The sequence below is a fragment of the Phoca vitulina genome, unplaced genomic scaffold (assembly GCF_004348235.1).
Source record: "Phoca vitulina isolate PV1807 unplaced genomic scaffold, GSC_HSeal_1.0 scaffold21, whole genome shotgun sequence".
Classification (NCBI taxonomy): Eukaryota; Metazoa; Chordata; class Mammalia; order Carnivora; family Phocidae; genus Phoca; species Phoca vitulina.
This window is the reverse complement of record NW_022589724.1, coordinates 21,839,188-21,857,104: the sequence shown is the minus strand read 5'-3', so window position 1 is coordinate 21,857,104 and position 17,917 is coordinate 21,839,188. Positions and strand designations below refer to the sequence as shown.

The window sequence follows — 17,917 nt, the reverse complement described above, 5'->3', positions numbered from 1 at the left end:
CTACTGGAGCTGAGGTTTGAAAAAAGCAAATAATAACTTAAAAAAAAAAAAAGTATTTGTTCTACTTTCCATTATCCAGAGAAAACTAAGAACACACCTACTATTTATGTGAAAGACCCATTACTGGAATAACATCTGTCCTTTCTAAATATATCAAATAAAAGTAATAATTTATATGGTAGAAGTGGCTACAGGTCTATTTCCTTGAGAGCAAAACTGCACTTATAGAAGCAACTGAGTCAGAAGATTAGTTTAGGCAATTCTAAGTGAGAAGCAGTGACTTCTATATCAGCTATTTTAGTACGGTTTGGCAACTTCTTTCCAACTAAAATAATGTCCATTGGATTTTTCAGGAAGAAAAAGATTAAAAAAAAAATTGAAAATCCTCTAATTGAACTTTCCAGCAAAGAAGTACTAGCTCATCAATGTACCTCCAACCAACATTTATAGAGTATCTTTGGTTAAGAACTAAGGGTGTAAGATTCCTACACCAGAGGAGTCAGGTAAAGAAAATACAACGTGTTCTGAATTTACGAAAAGTTCTCCGATTTTGATGTGAGTTGTCAAACCATTTCATGAAGAAAAATACCTGTGTTTTTTTATAACTACACCATCACATAAAGCCTTTCTATAAAGGGCTTAACTAAAGCACTGTCTTCTCCAAGAAGGCTTCTCAGACTCGTCCCCCAAGCTGAGATAGGTTTCCATCCTCTCTGTTCTATAGCACCCTTTGTTAATCTCTACTGTAGCATATATCTATTAAGGTTGAAAATTAAATATAGCCACAATATCTCTACAGCTCCTCCATCAAGAGGTATAGTCTATTTCCCTAAACCCAAGAATCTGGACTGGCCCTGTGACTTGCTTTGACCAATAAAATGTGACAGAAGTGACACCCTGTAATTTCTAAGCCTTAGCCTTAAAAGATGCATTACAGCTTCCACATCTGCCCTAGGACCACCATCCTGCTATGAAGAAATCCAAGATTAAAGACCACACGAAAAGAAAGATTCAGCCATCCCAATCCCAATCGAGCCCAGTCACCAGTCAATGTACCAGCTCAGTGAAGTTACATAAACCAAAACAAGACCAGCAAAACTACCCATTCAATGGACAAAATCATGAGAATAAATTGTTTCAAGCCACTCAATTTTGAGGTAATTTGTTACAAAGCAAAGATTAGTACACACTACTGCAACAAGAATCCTAACAACTATCACCTACCCTAAGCTATAAGCATCTTGAAGATAGGAACCATGTCCAATTCATCTCTGTTTTCATTCAGCCTTTTAAGAGCTTCTCTTTGTGATGTTTGCCAGTTTCACTGTCATCCTGATTGGGACTCACACTGTTCCTTGAAGCGGAGGATTTATGTCTTATCATTTCTGGAACATATTCAGCTATTATCTCAAGTAACTCCTTCTCTCCCATTCTAGTCTATTTTCCATGTAACCTCTGCAGATTCATTTGGCAGGTATTTGATTTTCTCTTCAGCCATGTCTAATCTACTATTTAACACATCAGTTGCACCTTTAACTTCACTAGCTCTAATTTTCACTAAGTTTGCTTGGTCTTTTAAAATTTTTTGATAATTTTGTTCATTTCTAATATTTTCAAATTTTTCTTCAAATCTTCAATCATTTCAATATTTATCTTAAAGTTATAGCTAATAATTCAAATGCCCGAGTTTTGGTGAGATTTGATCCTGCTGTGGTCTGCCTGTTCTTTGCTCTTTGTAAATTTTGGATTATCTGATATTCTTTATCAGGGTAATCTGTGGTAATACCATGCAGCCTGGGTGGCAGGCATGTCCCTCCAGAGTAGTTCTGCAACTGACTCTGTCAGGTGCCCTAAAAGTATTACCAACCCAGGAATATTCAGGTAGTGTAAATTCAAACCCCAAATACCCGAAGGCAAGCCTATGGGTACAAATTCTCAACAAGATTCCCCTCTAAACCTATGTCCATGCTAAGAAGACTTAAGCTAAACAAACTGAGGGTTCTAGAGGGGAGGGGGGTGGGGGGATGGGTTAGCCTGGTGATGGGCATTAAAGAGGGCATGTACTGAATGAAGCACTGGGTGTTATACGCAAACAATGAAATCATGGAACACTACATCAAAAACTAACGATGTAATGTATGGTGATTAACATAATATAATAAAATTAAAAAAAGAAAAAAAGACTTATGCTAAGTTTCCTTATTTTCTTCCTGTGATTTTAAGTTATTTTTTTCCAAGTCTATCCTTTCAATTAGGATGCATCATCCCCTGAAGGTGCTATATAAGGAAATCTCAGTTCCAACATCCCTCTCTGTAAAGCCCAAAGCCTTATCTCTTACCCAATTTATCTATCAAAACCCATACCTATTGGTCATAAAGAATAGCATTCCCCCAGTACAGCCCCAGTGTCGGCTTTTACATATAGTTTTGGCTTTCAGTGTCCCTCTTTGCTTTTGTTCCTTTGGGATTTCTTTATTTTCTTAAGAATAGAGCTATGAAAGGGTGTCTGTTATATTTCGTTCAGCTCTCCTAAATATTTTGTATTGGGACATTTTTGGGTTTTCTAGGTCATCATATTTCCAAAAATGGGAGTTGTCAGCCTCAGTACTGAAAAACAGCATTTGGTAGATTACTAGCTGTCAACTGAATATTCAACAAAACACTCAATTAGGACTTCTGGCATGAAAGAATGATAGGCTTTTAAATGCATTTCCTAAATCCAATGCAATTTTAAAATCTAGTAGTGGCTGCTAAAACAAAGTTTCAAAAAGATGAGTGAGCATCACTGAGCAACATGTTGCAATAATCCTATCATACTTTACTTTGATCTCATAGACTGAACAATAATTGTATTACTTTCTTCACTTACCAGTTCTACATACAATAAGCCAATATACTGTAGAGATGTACTGAAAACACATAGAGGAAACATTTTAAATTTGTAGAGCATATTGCTCAATTTCTTTTCAGTAAACAAGACAGATGACAGAGCAAGAATAAAAGTTCTCTGGAGGAGCCCTGAGGGTCCTTCCCATTTACCATAAATGATTCATCAAATTAGAAACAGGAAGAGTAAGTCAAACAGTACTTCAAAAATTAACAAGAAAATTTTCAAGTGAAAGAAACCCAAAAAGAGAGAAGACTGATCTATTTGGCATGTGTACTTGTTCATGCTGTCTTCCTTCCTATTACAGAAACTGTTCCTAGGCTAACCCCTCCACTCATGCAACAGGAAACCTCTCTCCCTAATCAAAGACTTGGCCCTTCTCTGATACTAGTAATGTCCCCCTCTTTACTGAATAACTCCCATCGGTGCATTTGTATCATAAAATCTCTCACTGGAATCCCTATTCCTCTTCACCTACCATGCCATATATTTTTTTTTAGCAAAAATCCTTAAAACAGTTGTTATACTATCACTTCTTCCTCACCTACCATTTACTACAAAACCCACACGAATGTTGTTAATGATCTCATCTCTCTCCTGAAAACAAAAAAGCAAGCAAAAACAAAAACAAAAACATCCTTCTTAAGGATCACCCAGGTCTCTCCTGTCTTTTTTCAGTCACCATCGAAAGCAACCTCTCAGCAGAATCTAACATACCTGGTTATTCCCGCTCTCTTGAAACACTTTCTTCATCTCTCTTCCAAGGCATTCCAGTCTCCTAGTTTTCTTTATATCTCACTACTTATATCTTCTCAGTCTTCTCTGCTGGTTTCTCTTCATCTCCATCTCTCAATGTTGAAGTACTCCAAGAATCAGTTCTTCACTCAACTCTTCAGTTTCTACGCTCACTCTGTGGGTGATCTCATCTAATCCCATAGCTTTAAATACCATCTATATACTGTTGATGCCAGCCACAGTCGCTCCGGAGGATCAATCTCATACAATCAACTACTTGACATCAAGAAATGGACATGTAACAGTCATCTCAAATTTAGTATGTTCAACTTCTGATCCCTCTAACCCAATCCTGGTCCTAGCTCTTTCCATTTTAATAAATGGCACTACCATATACCTAACAGCTCAGGTCAAAAACTAGGAATCATCATTTATTTCTCTCTTTGTCTCAAATCCCACATATAAATTGCCCACCCTATCAGTTCTACCTTGAAAATATATCCTGAATCAGACCACGTTCATCTTCTAATCTTAAGCCCATGTTCTCTCTCCCTTTAATAACTAAAACAGCCTTCCATCTGCTCTTCTTGCTATCAGGCTTGCCTCTTTATTGCCCATTCTCCATGGAGTAGGCCAGATATAACTCATGGTTTTGAGTATATTCACAGATACGTGCAACCAACATCAAAGTCAATTTAAAATATTTTCATCACCTCAAAAAAAACACCAAACACCACCATATCCTGTTAGGTATCAACTCTCCTTTCCCCTAATAACTCCAGACCTAAATAAGCAACAACTAATCAATCCTCTGCCTCTAAAGATTTGACTATTCTAGACATTTCGTATTAATAGAGCCATGTAATTTGTGGACTTTTGTGACTTGCCTGTTATTTAACATGTCTTTGAGGATCATCTATGTTGTAGCATGTATCAGTACTTCACTCCTTTTTATGACCAAATAATATTCCATTGTATACCACATTTATCCATTTAGTAGTTCAACATTTAGGTTGTTTAGCCTTTATTCTGTGGGTTGTCTTTCTTCCTTTGTTGCTTATGCTTTTGGTGTGGTTATCGAAGAATCCACTGCCAAATCTGAAGTCATGAAAATTTACCCCTGTGTTTCTTCTAAGAGCTTTACACTTCTAGCTCTTACACTGAAGGCTGTAATGATTTTAAGCTAATTTCTGTATATGGTGTGAGGTAAGGGTACAACTTCATTCTTTTGAATGTGACTATCCAGTTGTCCCAGCACAATTTGTTGAAAAACAAAGCAAAACAAAAAACCCATTCCCAATTGAATGGCATTAGTAAACCTTGTCTAAATCAGCTGACCACAGAAATATGGTTCTATTTCTCAATTCTCAAATGTATTCCAGTGATTTATATACCTATCTTTATGTCAGTACTACACTGTCTTGATTACCACTGCTTTATACTAAGTTTTGAAATTACAAAGTTCCAGTCCTCCAACTTTTGGCCTACCCAAGGTCCCTTGCAATCCAAAATGAATTTTACAATTGGCATGTAAACGTCTACAAAGATGTTACCTAGGATTCTGACAGATTGCACTGAATGTGTAGATCAGTTTGAGTAATGCCACCTTAATAGTAAGTCTTCTGATGCATGAACAGTGGATGAATTTCCATTTACTGAGATCTTCTTTAATGTCTTTCAACAATGTTTTACAGATTTCAAAGTATAAGATTTGCACTTTTGTTTAACTTAGCACTATTTCATTTCTTCTTTCTTTTTTTTAAGTAGACTCCACGCCCAGTGTGGAGCCCAATGTGGGGCTTCAACACATGACCCTGAGATCAAAACCTGAGCTGAGATCAAGAGATGGATATCTATCCAACTGAACCACCCAGGTGCCCCTATTTCATTCTTTTTCATGCTATCATAAATTGTTTTTTCATTGTTACTTTAAGATTGTTCATTGTGAGCATATAGAAAATTGATTTTTTTTGTATATTGATCTTATATCCTGCAATCCTGCTGAACTTATTTGTTTTAATAATTTTTTTTACATTTCATAGGGTTTTCCACATATAAATTCATGTCAACTGCAAACAGATAGTTTTTACTTCCTTCTTTCCAACCTGGATATTATATTTTTGCATGCCTAACTGCCCTGGTTGTACAATGTTGGACAGACGTTGCAAGTGCAGACACCAGGTCTTGAGTCTGAACTTAGGGGGAAAGAATCTACTCTTTCACCAGCAAGAATGATTTTCACTGTGAGTTTTTCATAGATGCTGTTAATCAGGTTGAGAAGTTCCATTCATAGTTGATTTGTTTTCTACTTCTTCATTTTCCTAAAAAGGTGTTGGGTTTCACCATTTTTCCTGTGCCTACTGAAAATGATCATGTGGTTTTGTTTTTGGTTCCACTGATATGTTATATTACATTCACAGATTTTCAGTTGTTAAACCAAACTTACATTCCTGGGATAAATCCCACTTGATCATGGTATGTAATCCTTTTCATATACTGAATTAAGTATGCTGGTATTTTGTTGAGGACTTCCGTGTCCATATTTAAGAGATACTGACATGTAGTTTTCTTGTGATGTCTCTAATTTTGGCATTGGCACAGCATCATCCTTATAGATTTAGTGATAAAATAGTCTCTCCTTTTCTATTTTTTGGGAGAGTTTGTGAGGAACTGGTATTCTGATTTAAGCATCTGGTAGAATTCAGGAATAAAGCCATCTAGGCCTGAGCTTTCTTTGTGGGTACATTTTTTATTACTAACTCAACTTCTTGTCATAGGTCTAGTCACACTAAATCTCATTAGTATTTTTCTAGAAATGTATCCATTTCAATAAATTCTCTAATTTTTTGGCATATTACTATTCCTAATAGATCTTTATAATCCTATTTAATGTAAATTTGGCAGTAATGTCCCCTCTTTCAGTTCTAATTCTAGTAATCTCTCTTTTTTTTCTTGGTCAAACTAAAGTGATGCCAATTTTGTTGATCTTTTCAAAGAACCAGGTTCTTGTTTTATTAATTTTTCTCTATTACTTTTCTATTCTGTTTCACTGATTTCTGCTCTAATCTTTTATTTCCTACTTTGGCCTGTTTTACATTTAGTTCGCTCTTCTTTTTCCAATGTCTTAAGGTGAAAGGTGAGGTTACTGATTTGAGATTTTCCTTCTTTCATAATATAGGAATTTACAGGTAGAAATTTTCCCATACACATTTAAGCTCTATCCCATACTGTCTGCATGATAGATCTTTTCCCATCTTTTTATTTTAAATGTTTGTATCTGAATTTAATGTGTGTCTCCTGCCAAGGGCATACAGCTAGATCATATTTTTTTATCGACTGCTGACAGTTTTCTCTTTTATTATATTGCTTAATCCATTTTGTTATTGATATAGTTCAATTTAGGTGTGCCACTTTGCTTTTTATTTTTTATGCAACTATCTTATATGTTTTCCATTCCTTTATTCCTTTACTGCTTTTTTAGTATTTCGTGAATATTTTCTAACATAGCATTGACATTTCTTTAATGATATAGATATATACATATATACACACACATACCACCTTAGTGGTTACTGTAGAACTTACCATGCGTATCTTAATTTATTAGAATCACTTTCTAATTTATACTACCTTAATTCTAGTAAGATACAAAAAATTATTCAAATACAGCAGTATTCCCCCCATGGTATTATTATACATATTGTATCTACATTACAAATCAACACATTTTTATAATTGTTACTTAATTCTGTGTTTTTAAAAAAGATGAGAAAACAAACATATTTAGTTATACTAATTTTATCAATCCTGGTTCTCTTCATTGGCTCTTGTAGTTTTGAATTACCATATTAAGTCATTTACTAAGCTGTAATACAGCTCTGCTCTGACCTACCTTGTTCTTCTATGATTGGCAAATAGATTATATTTCTGTATGTTATAGGTACAATATATACATATTGTATATATAATGCAAAAGAGGAAAAATGTATTCATACTGTCTTTATTATTACAGTTACCCTTACTGGTGCTATGGATTAAAATTATTGTTTGGGGTCACTTCCTTTTGGCCAGAAGAAGTTCTTTTAGTATTTCCTGTAAGGTGGTTCTGATAGTAGTAAATTCTGTTTTTATTTCAGAATGTTTTTATTTCATCTTCAGTTTTGACTAACAGTTTTGCTAGGATTCTTGGTTGACAGTTTTTTCTTTGAGCACTTTGAATGTCATCCTATTGGCTTCAAGCTTCCACTATTTCTGCTGAGAAGTCAGCTGTAAATCTTACTGCGTTCCCCTTGTAGGAAATGAATCATTTTTCTTGTTTCAAGATTTCCCTCTTGTCTTTGGTTTTCAACATTTTACTAAGATATGCCTTTTTGTGGATGTTTCTGAGTTTATCTTAGAGTATGGTGAGCTTCTTAGATGTGTATTGTTTTTCAATAAATAAATGTGGGACTTTTCAGACATTATTTCTTCAAATATTTTTTCTGCTCATTTTTTCCCTCTCCTTCTGAAATATATGAGTATGTTATTACAACTAATAACATCTCATCTTTCTCTGAGGCTTTGTTCATTGTTTTTTCTTTCTGTTCTTTGGATATTTTACTGATCTTCAAGTTTATTAATTCCTTCTTTTAGGAGTGTCTGGCTGGCTCAGTCCATAGAGCATGTGACTCTTGATCATAGGGTGGTGATTTCAAGCCCCATGTTAGGTGTGGAGCCTACTTAATAAAAAAGTAAAAATAATAAACATTGTTTAATTCTTTCTTTAAAAAAACATTTGTTATGGTATACTTGATGTACATTATATGTCATCTTCGCACAGGGGCCATGCTAATCTTCTCTGTATTGTTCCAATTTTAGTATGTGTACTGCCAAAGCAAGCACATGTACATTCAAATGCACATAATGTAAGTGTGCACTTTGGTGAATTTTGGCATATGTATACACCACAACCACATGCGTATACACCACATATCCATAATGCCCCAAACTCCTTGTGCCCCTCTGTTCTCCCATTCTTCTTCCCCATCCCAACAACACACCCCCAAGCAACCACTGAACTGCTTTCTGTGACGACAGGTTTTGCATCTTCTAGAATTATATATAAATAGAATGTGCAATATGAGATTTTTTTGGGGGGGCTGGTCTGTCTTCTTCCATTCAGCTTATTTTGATATTTCTTCATGATTGTGGTAATAGTTCATTTTTTAAAAGATTTTAAACACTTCTCGCATTTTATTTATGAAAAATCTGTGGGTCTTTTATTTTTTACATATTTTTCCAACTTTATTGAGACTTAATTGAAATAAAACATTGTTTAAGGTATACATGATTTGATATGTGTATATATTGTGAAATGATTACCACAATAAGGTTAGTTAATACATCCACCAACTCACATGATTACCATTTCTGTGTATGTGGTGAGGACATTTAAGATGTATTCTTAGGTACTTTCAATTATATAATATTGTCAACTATAATCCCAATGCTGTACATTAGATCCCCAAAACCTAATAATTGCACAACTGGAAATTTGTACTCTTTGACCAGCATCTCCTCATTTCTCCTACCATCACCTCCTGCCCCTGGCAACCACCATTTTACTTTGAGTTTGGCTCAGATTCCACATATGCATTCTGGAATGTGAAATATGTTGTGTTTTTGGTTGTTTCAAGTATTTTTTGATTTCCCTTTTGTTTTCTTCTTTGATTCACTGGTTGTTCATGAGTATGTTATTTAATTTCCAAATATTCGTGATTTTCACATTTTCCTCCTGTTATCAATTTCTAACTTCATACCTCTATGGTTAGAAAAGATATTTGGCATAACTTCAGTCTTCAATTTGATAAGATTTGTTTTGTGACCTAACATATCCATCCTGGAGAATGTTCTGTGTATGCTTGAGAAGAATAAGTATTCTGTTGCTGTTGGATAGAATGTTCTATTTATGCCTGTTAGGTCCATTTGGTCTAAGGTATAGTTCAAGTCCAATGTTTCCTTATTAATGTTGTGCCTAAATGATCGATCCATTGTTTAAAATAGAGTACTAAAGTTCCTTATCATTATTGTATTGTCTATTTCTCCCTTCAGATCTGTTTCTTTTGCTTAGGTACTCTGATGCTCAATACATATATATTTACAATTGTTACATCTTCTTGATGAATTGACCCATTTTTCATTATATTATATCCTTTGTCTTTCTTCTTATAGTTTTTAACTTAAAGTCTATTTTGTCTGATATCAATGTAGCTACCCTCGCTCTTTTGGTTTCCATTTGCATGGAATTGCTTTTCCATCTCTTCACATTGAGTCTGTGTGTGTCCTTAAAGCTGAAATGAGTCTCTAACAGGCATAGTGGGGGTCATATTTTTTATCCACTTAGCACTATGTTCTTTGGAGAATAGAATTCATTTGCATTTAAAGTAATTATTGATAGGTAAGAACTTATAATGCTATTTTATTGTTTTCTCACTGTTTTAAAGTTCCGTTGTTGCTTTCTTCCTTTCTTGCTGTCTTCCTTTGTGAAATGAAATTTTCCAAAGTGGTATACCTTGATTCCCTTTTTATCTTTCATGTTATCTATTGTAGGTTTTGCTTTGTGGTTACCATGAGGCTTACATAAAGTATCTTACTGATATAACAGTACATTTTACATTTGTAACAACTTTAATCATATACAAATACTCCACCCTCCCCCCCAACATTTTAGGGTTTTGATATAAAAATTTAACTTTTTATATTGCATATTCATTATCGCTATAGTTATTTTTAATACCTTTATCTTTTAACCTTTATACTAGAATTAATCAACACACCATCATATTACAGTATCAGAGTATTATGATTTTGACTACATACTTACCTTCTTCAGTGTTTTATATCTTCATGTTTTTCATTTTACTAGCTAGTATTCTTTCATCTCAGATTGAAGAACACCGTTCAGCATTTTTAGTAAGGTTTGATGATGATTAATTCGATTTGGGAATATCTTTCTCTCTCCTTCATTTCTGAAGGACAACTTTACTAATAAAGTATTCTTGGTTGGTTTTCTCTTCAGCACTTTGAGTATATCATCCCACTCTCTTCCGGCCTGCAAGATTTCCGCTGAGAAATCTGCTAACAGACTTACAAGGATTCCCTTGTCATGTGATTTTTTTTTCTCTTGCTGCTTTCAAAACGGTCTTTTATTTTAGACAGTTTTATTATAATGTGTCTTGCAAAGAATCGCTTTGGGTTGAAATCTTGGGGAAAATTATAAATTTTATCAACTTAGATGTCCAAATCTCTCTCCAAATTTGGGAAATTCTCATTCATTAGGTCTCTAACCTTTCAACCCATTTCGCCCTCTCTTCTCCTTCTGGTATACCAATAAATGCATAGATTATTTTTATGGTATACCATGGTTCATGTAGGCTTTCTTCACGCTTTTTAATTTTTTTGTTTTCAGACTAGATAACGTTAAATAATCTGTCTTCTACTTCATAATTTTTTCTGCTTGATCCAGTCTGCTGTTGATGATTTCCATTGCATTTGCTTTCCCTAAGGTGGTGATGACTGCTCAAACATGTGGTTTCTCCCAATCACATGGAATCCAGTTTCTACGCATGCTCACTGGCCATCTGCAAAGGCTCATTCTGACCATTCTTGCCCGCAGGGGCATGCATAAGAAGGCAGTCACTGGGTATGGGTGTGTCTGAGTGAGCTGCACAGAGCTTGGTGGTAGCCATAGGCCAGCTGAAGTGATCAGTACGGGAGACAACCTCAGTGGCTCATGAGTAATTTCCTGATAGAGTTCCCAAAGCAGTTAATAAAATGTGTGTTCCTTTGATATGTTCCATTCCCAGCCTTAGCTGTTGTTCTCCCAGCATGACTGTCCACCCCCAAGTTATGTAGTTCACAACCCAATATTCTGGATGGAGTGAGAAAGAAATGGGTTTTGGGAGTATCCCACACAGCTGGGGAATCCAGCACCTGCTCTCAATTTCCCACATGGAGAAAATCATGGGCAGAGAAAGTCTCTATTGGCATTGAGCTGTGCTGTCTTGGGGAAAAGGTGACACAGGTAAAGTAAAATAGCTCCATTTATTGTCTTCAATAGATCCAATCTTGGATGGTTTTTCCTCCAAGTATGCTGAAACCTCTCTGATGGACCCCTGGAGTCCCACAAAGGCACTCTCGTCCATGAGTGATTGTCTAAATCACTGTTCTTTGAGGGTAGGATAGTAAACTTCATCCTGAAACTTCTGAAAACAACTCTCATTAATTCTTTCTTTTGCCAGTTGAAATTTACTGCTGAGCCCCTCTAGTGAATTTTTCGTTTCAGCTACTGTGCTTTTCCACTTTGGAATTTCCATTTGGTTCCTTTTTTTGTAATTTCTATCTTCTTAATGATATTCTCTATTTGATAGGACTTTGTCATCATACTTTATTTTTTTAAGCATTTCTTTTAGTTCATTGAACTCAATGGCTACTTTGAAGAATCTATGTATTAAATCCAACATGCCACTCTCATAACCAGTATCTGCTGCCTGCCTTTTTTTTTTAAATGACATATGGGTTATTTTTTCATCTTTCTTTGCATGTTTCACAATTTTGTGTTAGAAACTTGATATTTTAGATAATATGTTGTCCTAATTCACAGTACTGGTCTCCCCACTCTGGGACTTGTTATTTTTTATGCTTGCTTGTTCATTTGGTAGCTAGATAGCTTATTTTCGTAAATTCTATGCCCCTAATTCCCATAGTGTTAAGCCTCCGACTTGCTCCCCTGGGGAGATTTGGCTTTGCCTACAGTCATCCTGAGAGGAGAGCAATTTTGGAAGAGTGCTTGGTCTCTTTCTCTGACCACACCTAGATGTTAAACTCCACTAAATATGGCCAATTGCTTTACAGTTTTCACCAATGAACTTCGGTATAAACTACTCCACAGAATAAACTAACCAAATTGACATTACTTTGAAGGGAGAGTTTCAGAGGTCCATGTTTGAGATTTGTTCCGACACTAAGAGTCAGTCTCCTAGTAAGCCTATACTTAAATCTATATGTTCAATCAATCTACCAATCTCCTCTCAAATTACCTTTCACCACAAGCTCTACTGTTTTTGAGAGTACCCTTAGGCTTGAACTTCTCTACACTCTGCTGTAGGGAAGGGATTAGGAGCTGTTTTATGACCCCCTTCTCACTACAGGGAAAATCTGTGAGCCATAGCTGTGAAGTTGGGAGATGGACAATAGCACGCTTTACTTTGAGTGACATCCCATCTTTAGAAGCTGAGTACTCAGTGGTTGTAGGTGATGTAGAAGTCTCAGGTCTTCCTGGTTTGTCTGTAGTGGTGTGGAACCACTACTTTAGAGGCTAGGGCAATTGGACTCTCTGTATTCTAAGCAGCACTGTGCCCAAAGTAGAGCCTCCATCCCAAGAATGAGGACTGGGCAAAAAAAGGGAGCCCCCATCTCTTGAGTCACACTTGGCTAGCAAAACGTAGCTGGAGGGAGGATGAGAAATGCAATTGCCCTGCTATTTCCTGGAAGATAGCCCTCCAAGTGGGGGCGGGGGGTGGGGGTAGAAATCCTGTCTTCTTGATTGCACTCATATGGAGTTACCATCTTGCTCAGCTGGGATAGGTCCGGGAAGCAATGGGTCTTGGTGCAAATACCACAGATTCTTTACCAAATTTTAGTAAATTTCCTTGAATAAATGTTTCTTTACTTGCTATATATCCTTTAGAACATTTCCAAAGACTGTAAATGGTTGTTTTTGTTTTTTAATAATTGTCACCAATTTTGCTAAGGAGTAGGTCCACAGAGCTCCTTATGCTGCCATGCTGGAAGTCTCTTTCAGCCATTGAGCTTTTTAAAGTGTAAATCAGATCATGTCCCCCTTGAAAACTCTCCAAAAATTCCCTTCACATTTATAACACAGCCCAAGTTTCTCCTAAGCTCTACAAAGATCTACACGATGCAGCCTCTGCCAACCACTGGCTATCATTCTTTACCACTTTTTATGTACTTTATTTACTCTGCTTTAATCTCTGTCCTAACAAGGGTGGTCCTCTTCAGGGTCTATCTTCTATTCCCTTTAAAAAGCTCTCTTCCTAGATTTCTCCATGGCCTCCTTCCCCATTTCATTCAGGTCTCTGCACAAATGTCATTTCAAGATATTTTCTAAAATAGTACCTGCCCTCCATTCTTTATCCATGTATCCCACTCTGATTTTCTTTACAGCACCTAAATTTACTTAACCTATTCATTTTCTTACGTGCTTAAAGTCTGTTTCCCCCATTGGAATAACAACTCTAAGAAGGTAGGGGATTTTGCAATCTTCTTCACCACTGTATCCCCAGTATTTAGTACTTGGCACACAGTCAATACTCAATAAATACTTGTTGAATGAATAAACATAAACAAGAACTGAAATATTTTTAAAGCTATTTACATCTTAAATGACATTAACAGAGAACATTTTTATTTATAGCCATAAAGAGAATGATTAACAGAGTATGGGAAAAATAGTTGTTCATTTGGCTTAGGAAATATAAACAAAGTGGCCAATATCCAAGTATTTAATATTCAGTTTCAGTAATCCTAAAACTTATTTTTATAAATAGCACTGCTGACCTGCCCTTGCCTTTACACTACATATACCAGACACAAAAGAAATAATCATCTCTAATTTAATGGGAAAATAAAAACAATACTAAAATGATAAATATACTATGACCACTAGTTTTGACAATTGGGGTATCAGAAGATTTAGAAGCTAATCAATTTGAAAATCCTTAATCAAATACAAATTTGTCACTGTCACTAATTATAAATAAAAGTCTTTAGCATTAAAAAAGTTAGGATATTACTTCCATTTTTTTCAGTTTCACTCCATATACCTTCCTATCATAGGCCAAGTTTTGCAATGAGCTTAGCAAGGCTAAGCAAAAGAATCTTAGGTTATGGAGTTTTACCTTGAGTCCTGTCTTCTCGTCATCACTTCCATTATTTGTAGATGGTGTCTCATCTCCTTGCCTGGAAACCAAGACAAAATCTTCACTATTAAGAGTAGATACTGAGTCTGAGGAGACACTGATTTTTCCAACAGAAGCCTTGTCATCCATGACTCAAGAATGAAGCTCAACTCATGAATGATTAAATATTTTAAAAATGCCTGAAAAACAAAAACCATAAAGATACTCATATAGAATGTCTGCCAGATATTCAGTTATGCTCTAATTCTTACAAAATACATATGGAAAAACTTAAAAAAATACTTTCAAAATCTTTTCCCAAGACTTTCACTACTTACAACTTAGGCTTTTTATTCCAGATAATGAAGGAATTTGATGCTATTCAGGGCCAGGATATTTCAGATTAAAAACAAAACAAAACAAGACAAAACAATAAAACAGATACCCTTGAGAATAACTGCCTACCTACAGTGATTTCTTTGGCATATGTTACAACTCTATTCTTGGACTTCAAAAACTATGAAGTACTAAACTTCTGTTTTCTACCCTTTAATTTGTAAAGCTGTACACATAAATGAAATTGAAAGCACACAAGACAATAAGGTTTTTCTAATGTTACTGATATTTAAATTTAAAATATTAACAAGATGCTTTTAAGAAATAAAATTTCATAGTCACACTCAAGAGAAATAAATTCAAGGCAGAGCAAGCAGAAATTCTAGAGCTGGGAAATACCTTACATAGCAAGAAATCAGAAATCCATTAAAAACTCAATCTTCCCATCCCACGGTTTCTTAAGAGTTCAACTCAACATGAACATTACCAGTAAGTTTCATGCCAAAAATTCCCAGCAAGAAGTATAAAAGTACGTCACTTATGCACTCAAATATTTATTGACTCCTGGAATAAAACTTAAACTCATCTACCATTTAAAAACCTGGGTCTGAATACTTTATGGCAATGTTCCCATTTGGTTGCCAGAACAGCAAGAGAACAAACAATGCAACATACTCAGAAAGCTTTAACCAATAAACAGTAGCAGTTCTAGCTCTCTGCTCATCTTGTACCTCAAAGAGGTAAAGGTGCTGAGAGCCTATTTAATCTCTCCAATTAACAAGTCCTGATTTATGCTTTGTGTTTTTAACTGAACATATATTTATTGAGCATACACCATGTGCCAAGCACTACTTTCCCTTCAAAGGCTCACAACCAGATAAACACCTGGCAGCAGGAATTACACAATCCCTCAGTATTACAGTTCAAAAGAAACTTAGAAATAATCAATACTGTTAAACAGGTAAGAAAATGGCAACCCCAAAAGAAGGTAATTTACCTAGGCATAACTAAGGATGGAACCCTTACTAATACTACTTACTTCTTTCTATTTAAACTAATTTCCTTGCTTAAATGGCTATCACAGCTTTACATTTCATAGGACTAAATTTAAATGTATAGGGTGGCATTCAAAGACACTTCAAAATGTACTTCTTGAAAACTTTTTTTTTAATGTAGTTTTGCTTCATCCATTCAATGAATACTCACCAAGTGTCTAGTGTATAAAGAATAATACATGGTAAGCAAGAGAAATTAAGATTCTTGCCCCAAAGGAATGTATACTGTAGCAGAGAACAGAAGTGCATTGAACAGATTAATAGGTACTGATTTAGGGTAAAGAAAACTATGGGAACATGTTGCGAGAGGGATTTAGACATGGAGAGTTAAGGAATATATTCACCTGAAACTAGGAGGATATTGTATGACAATTATACATCAATATAAAAAAAGAGAAACATATTAGAAGAGGTAATGTCCTTACTAAAGATATATACTTTAATACATCCATGTATTTGCCCTCATTGGATCCTCCTCCTAAAGTGGTTTTCTTGGTTTTGTACTCCATTAACTCCAACTCATCATTCATGATCTAACTCTCCTTTTCCTAGTAGCTTGCCGATCTTCATCCCAGAACCAAATAAAACTGCTTGCCTTATTTCTGCTCCTATAGCATTTTACATTTTTATAGTACTATTGTGATGTATTACAATTTGACGGCGACTGCCTCTTAATTTATTCTTCATATTATTTATTACACAGATAAGGAAATTGAGACCTAGACAGATGGTGTAACTTGTTCAAGGTAATGGTTGTAATGTAAATGGTTAGAGGCAAAGGCAAAAACTGAACCCAGTTATCTACTATTCCAGAAGCTATGCGCTTTCTGTCAGATTATGATACCTTTCCAATGCCACAAATCTGGGCCTTGTCCCAAAACCCTCAGTATTGGGTTTTGGAGAACTAGTATTTTAGGCAAGGTTTTTCATGCTTAATTAGATTTCCATTCTTTTAAATTGTGATTAATAGGATAGCAAAGTGCCTCGGAAAGTTCTCTAAAGCTACGATCTGAGACACTGACTGCTTTCTATAATACTCTGGACTCAAAAAATAATATACTTTGGTATTTAAACACTATGAAACTGAGAAGACTTGTCCGACGCAAAGTTCAACCTATTTCCTTTGAGGAGATGACAAGAAAATACACTTTATAAAATACTTTACTATTTGTTTTGGCACCTGTAAAAAACTGAATCACTCAGTGGGAATGAGGTTTATCAAAACATGAAGTAGTACAGGAAAAGTTATACAAGATTCCCCTTCTCTGGCCTCCACAATAAAGGGGTGTCCCAGAACTTGGTGTACTCCTGGCAAAATTGTATTCATAATCTCTCTCTTGAGACCACAAGAGGTAATTGTTTTGTTTTTAATCCCTACTTATATCATTTACCACAAGAAGCCTCCTACTGTAATCCTTCATCCTTCAGACTGCAATTCTAGATCTAAACCTCATGGATAATAGAGAACAAGCTTCTTCCCCCAAATATCCTGCACTACCATCTCTCTTCCTACTTTTCCCCATAATATCCATCACCATTTGACACACTTTATGTTTTAATCATTTGTTTTTAAATATCATGTAAGCTAGAATCTAAGTTCCACCAGGGCAGAGATTTGTGTCTGTTTCATTAACTGCTGTACCTTATCACCTGGAACAATGCCTGGCACATAGTAGGTGCTCAAATATTTGCTAAAAAAATTAGGATAAATGACAAATAAAGATGGAAAAGAGCAAGAGGCACCCAATGAAAAGATCTTTTACTGACTGACAGTAAGAACAGAAGTCATATTTGTAAGGTAAAGCACACAATTAAGAGGAAAAACCCAAGTTAGAATACTGGTTGCACTACCTAATAGTGTGAGCTTTGTCATAATAAGCCTTAGTTTCCGTAAGTGAAAATGATGTACTATCTACCTCACAAAACTATTATAAAAATTACTAAGG

The 17,917-nt window shown here is 35.4% G+C and overlaps 1 protein-coding gene and 1 pseudogene across 3 annotated transcripts in view; both read right to left on the bottom strand.

The window, feature by feature from the left end:
* The window catches only part of LOC116641192 (rab GTPase-activating protein 1), a 149,454-nt gene that overhangs the window by 119,306 nt on the left and 12,231 nt on the right, over positions 1 to 17,917 (bottom strand). For 2 of the 3 annotated variants that reach the window (XM_032418771.1, XM_032418772.1), the window contains one exon: positions 14,581 to 14,780. In XM_032418771.1, coding sequence (XP_032274662.1) covers positions 14,581 to 14,730 — 150 coding nt within the window. In that variant the 5' untranslated portion in view covers positions 14,731 to 14,780. Of the gene's footprint in view, positions 1 to 3,604; positions 3,896 to 14,580; positions 14,781 to 17,917 lie in introns of those variants that run through there. The other variant, XM_032418773.1, reaches the window with a different exon arrangement.
* On the bottom strand, positions 8,391 to 8,503 carry LOC116641456 (annotated as a pseudogene).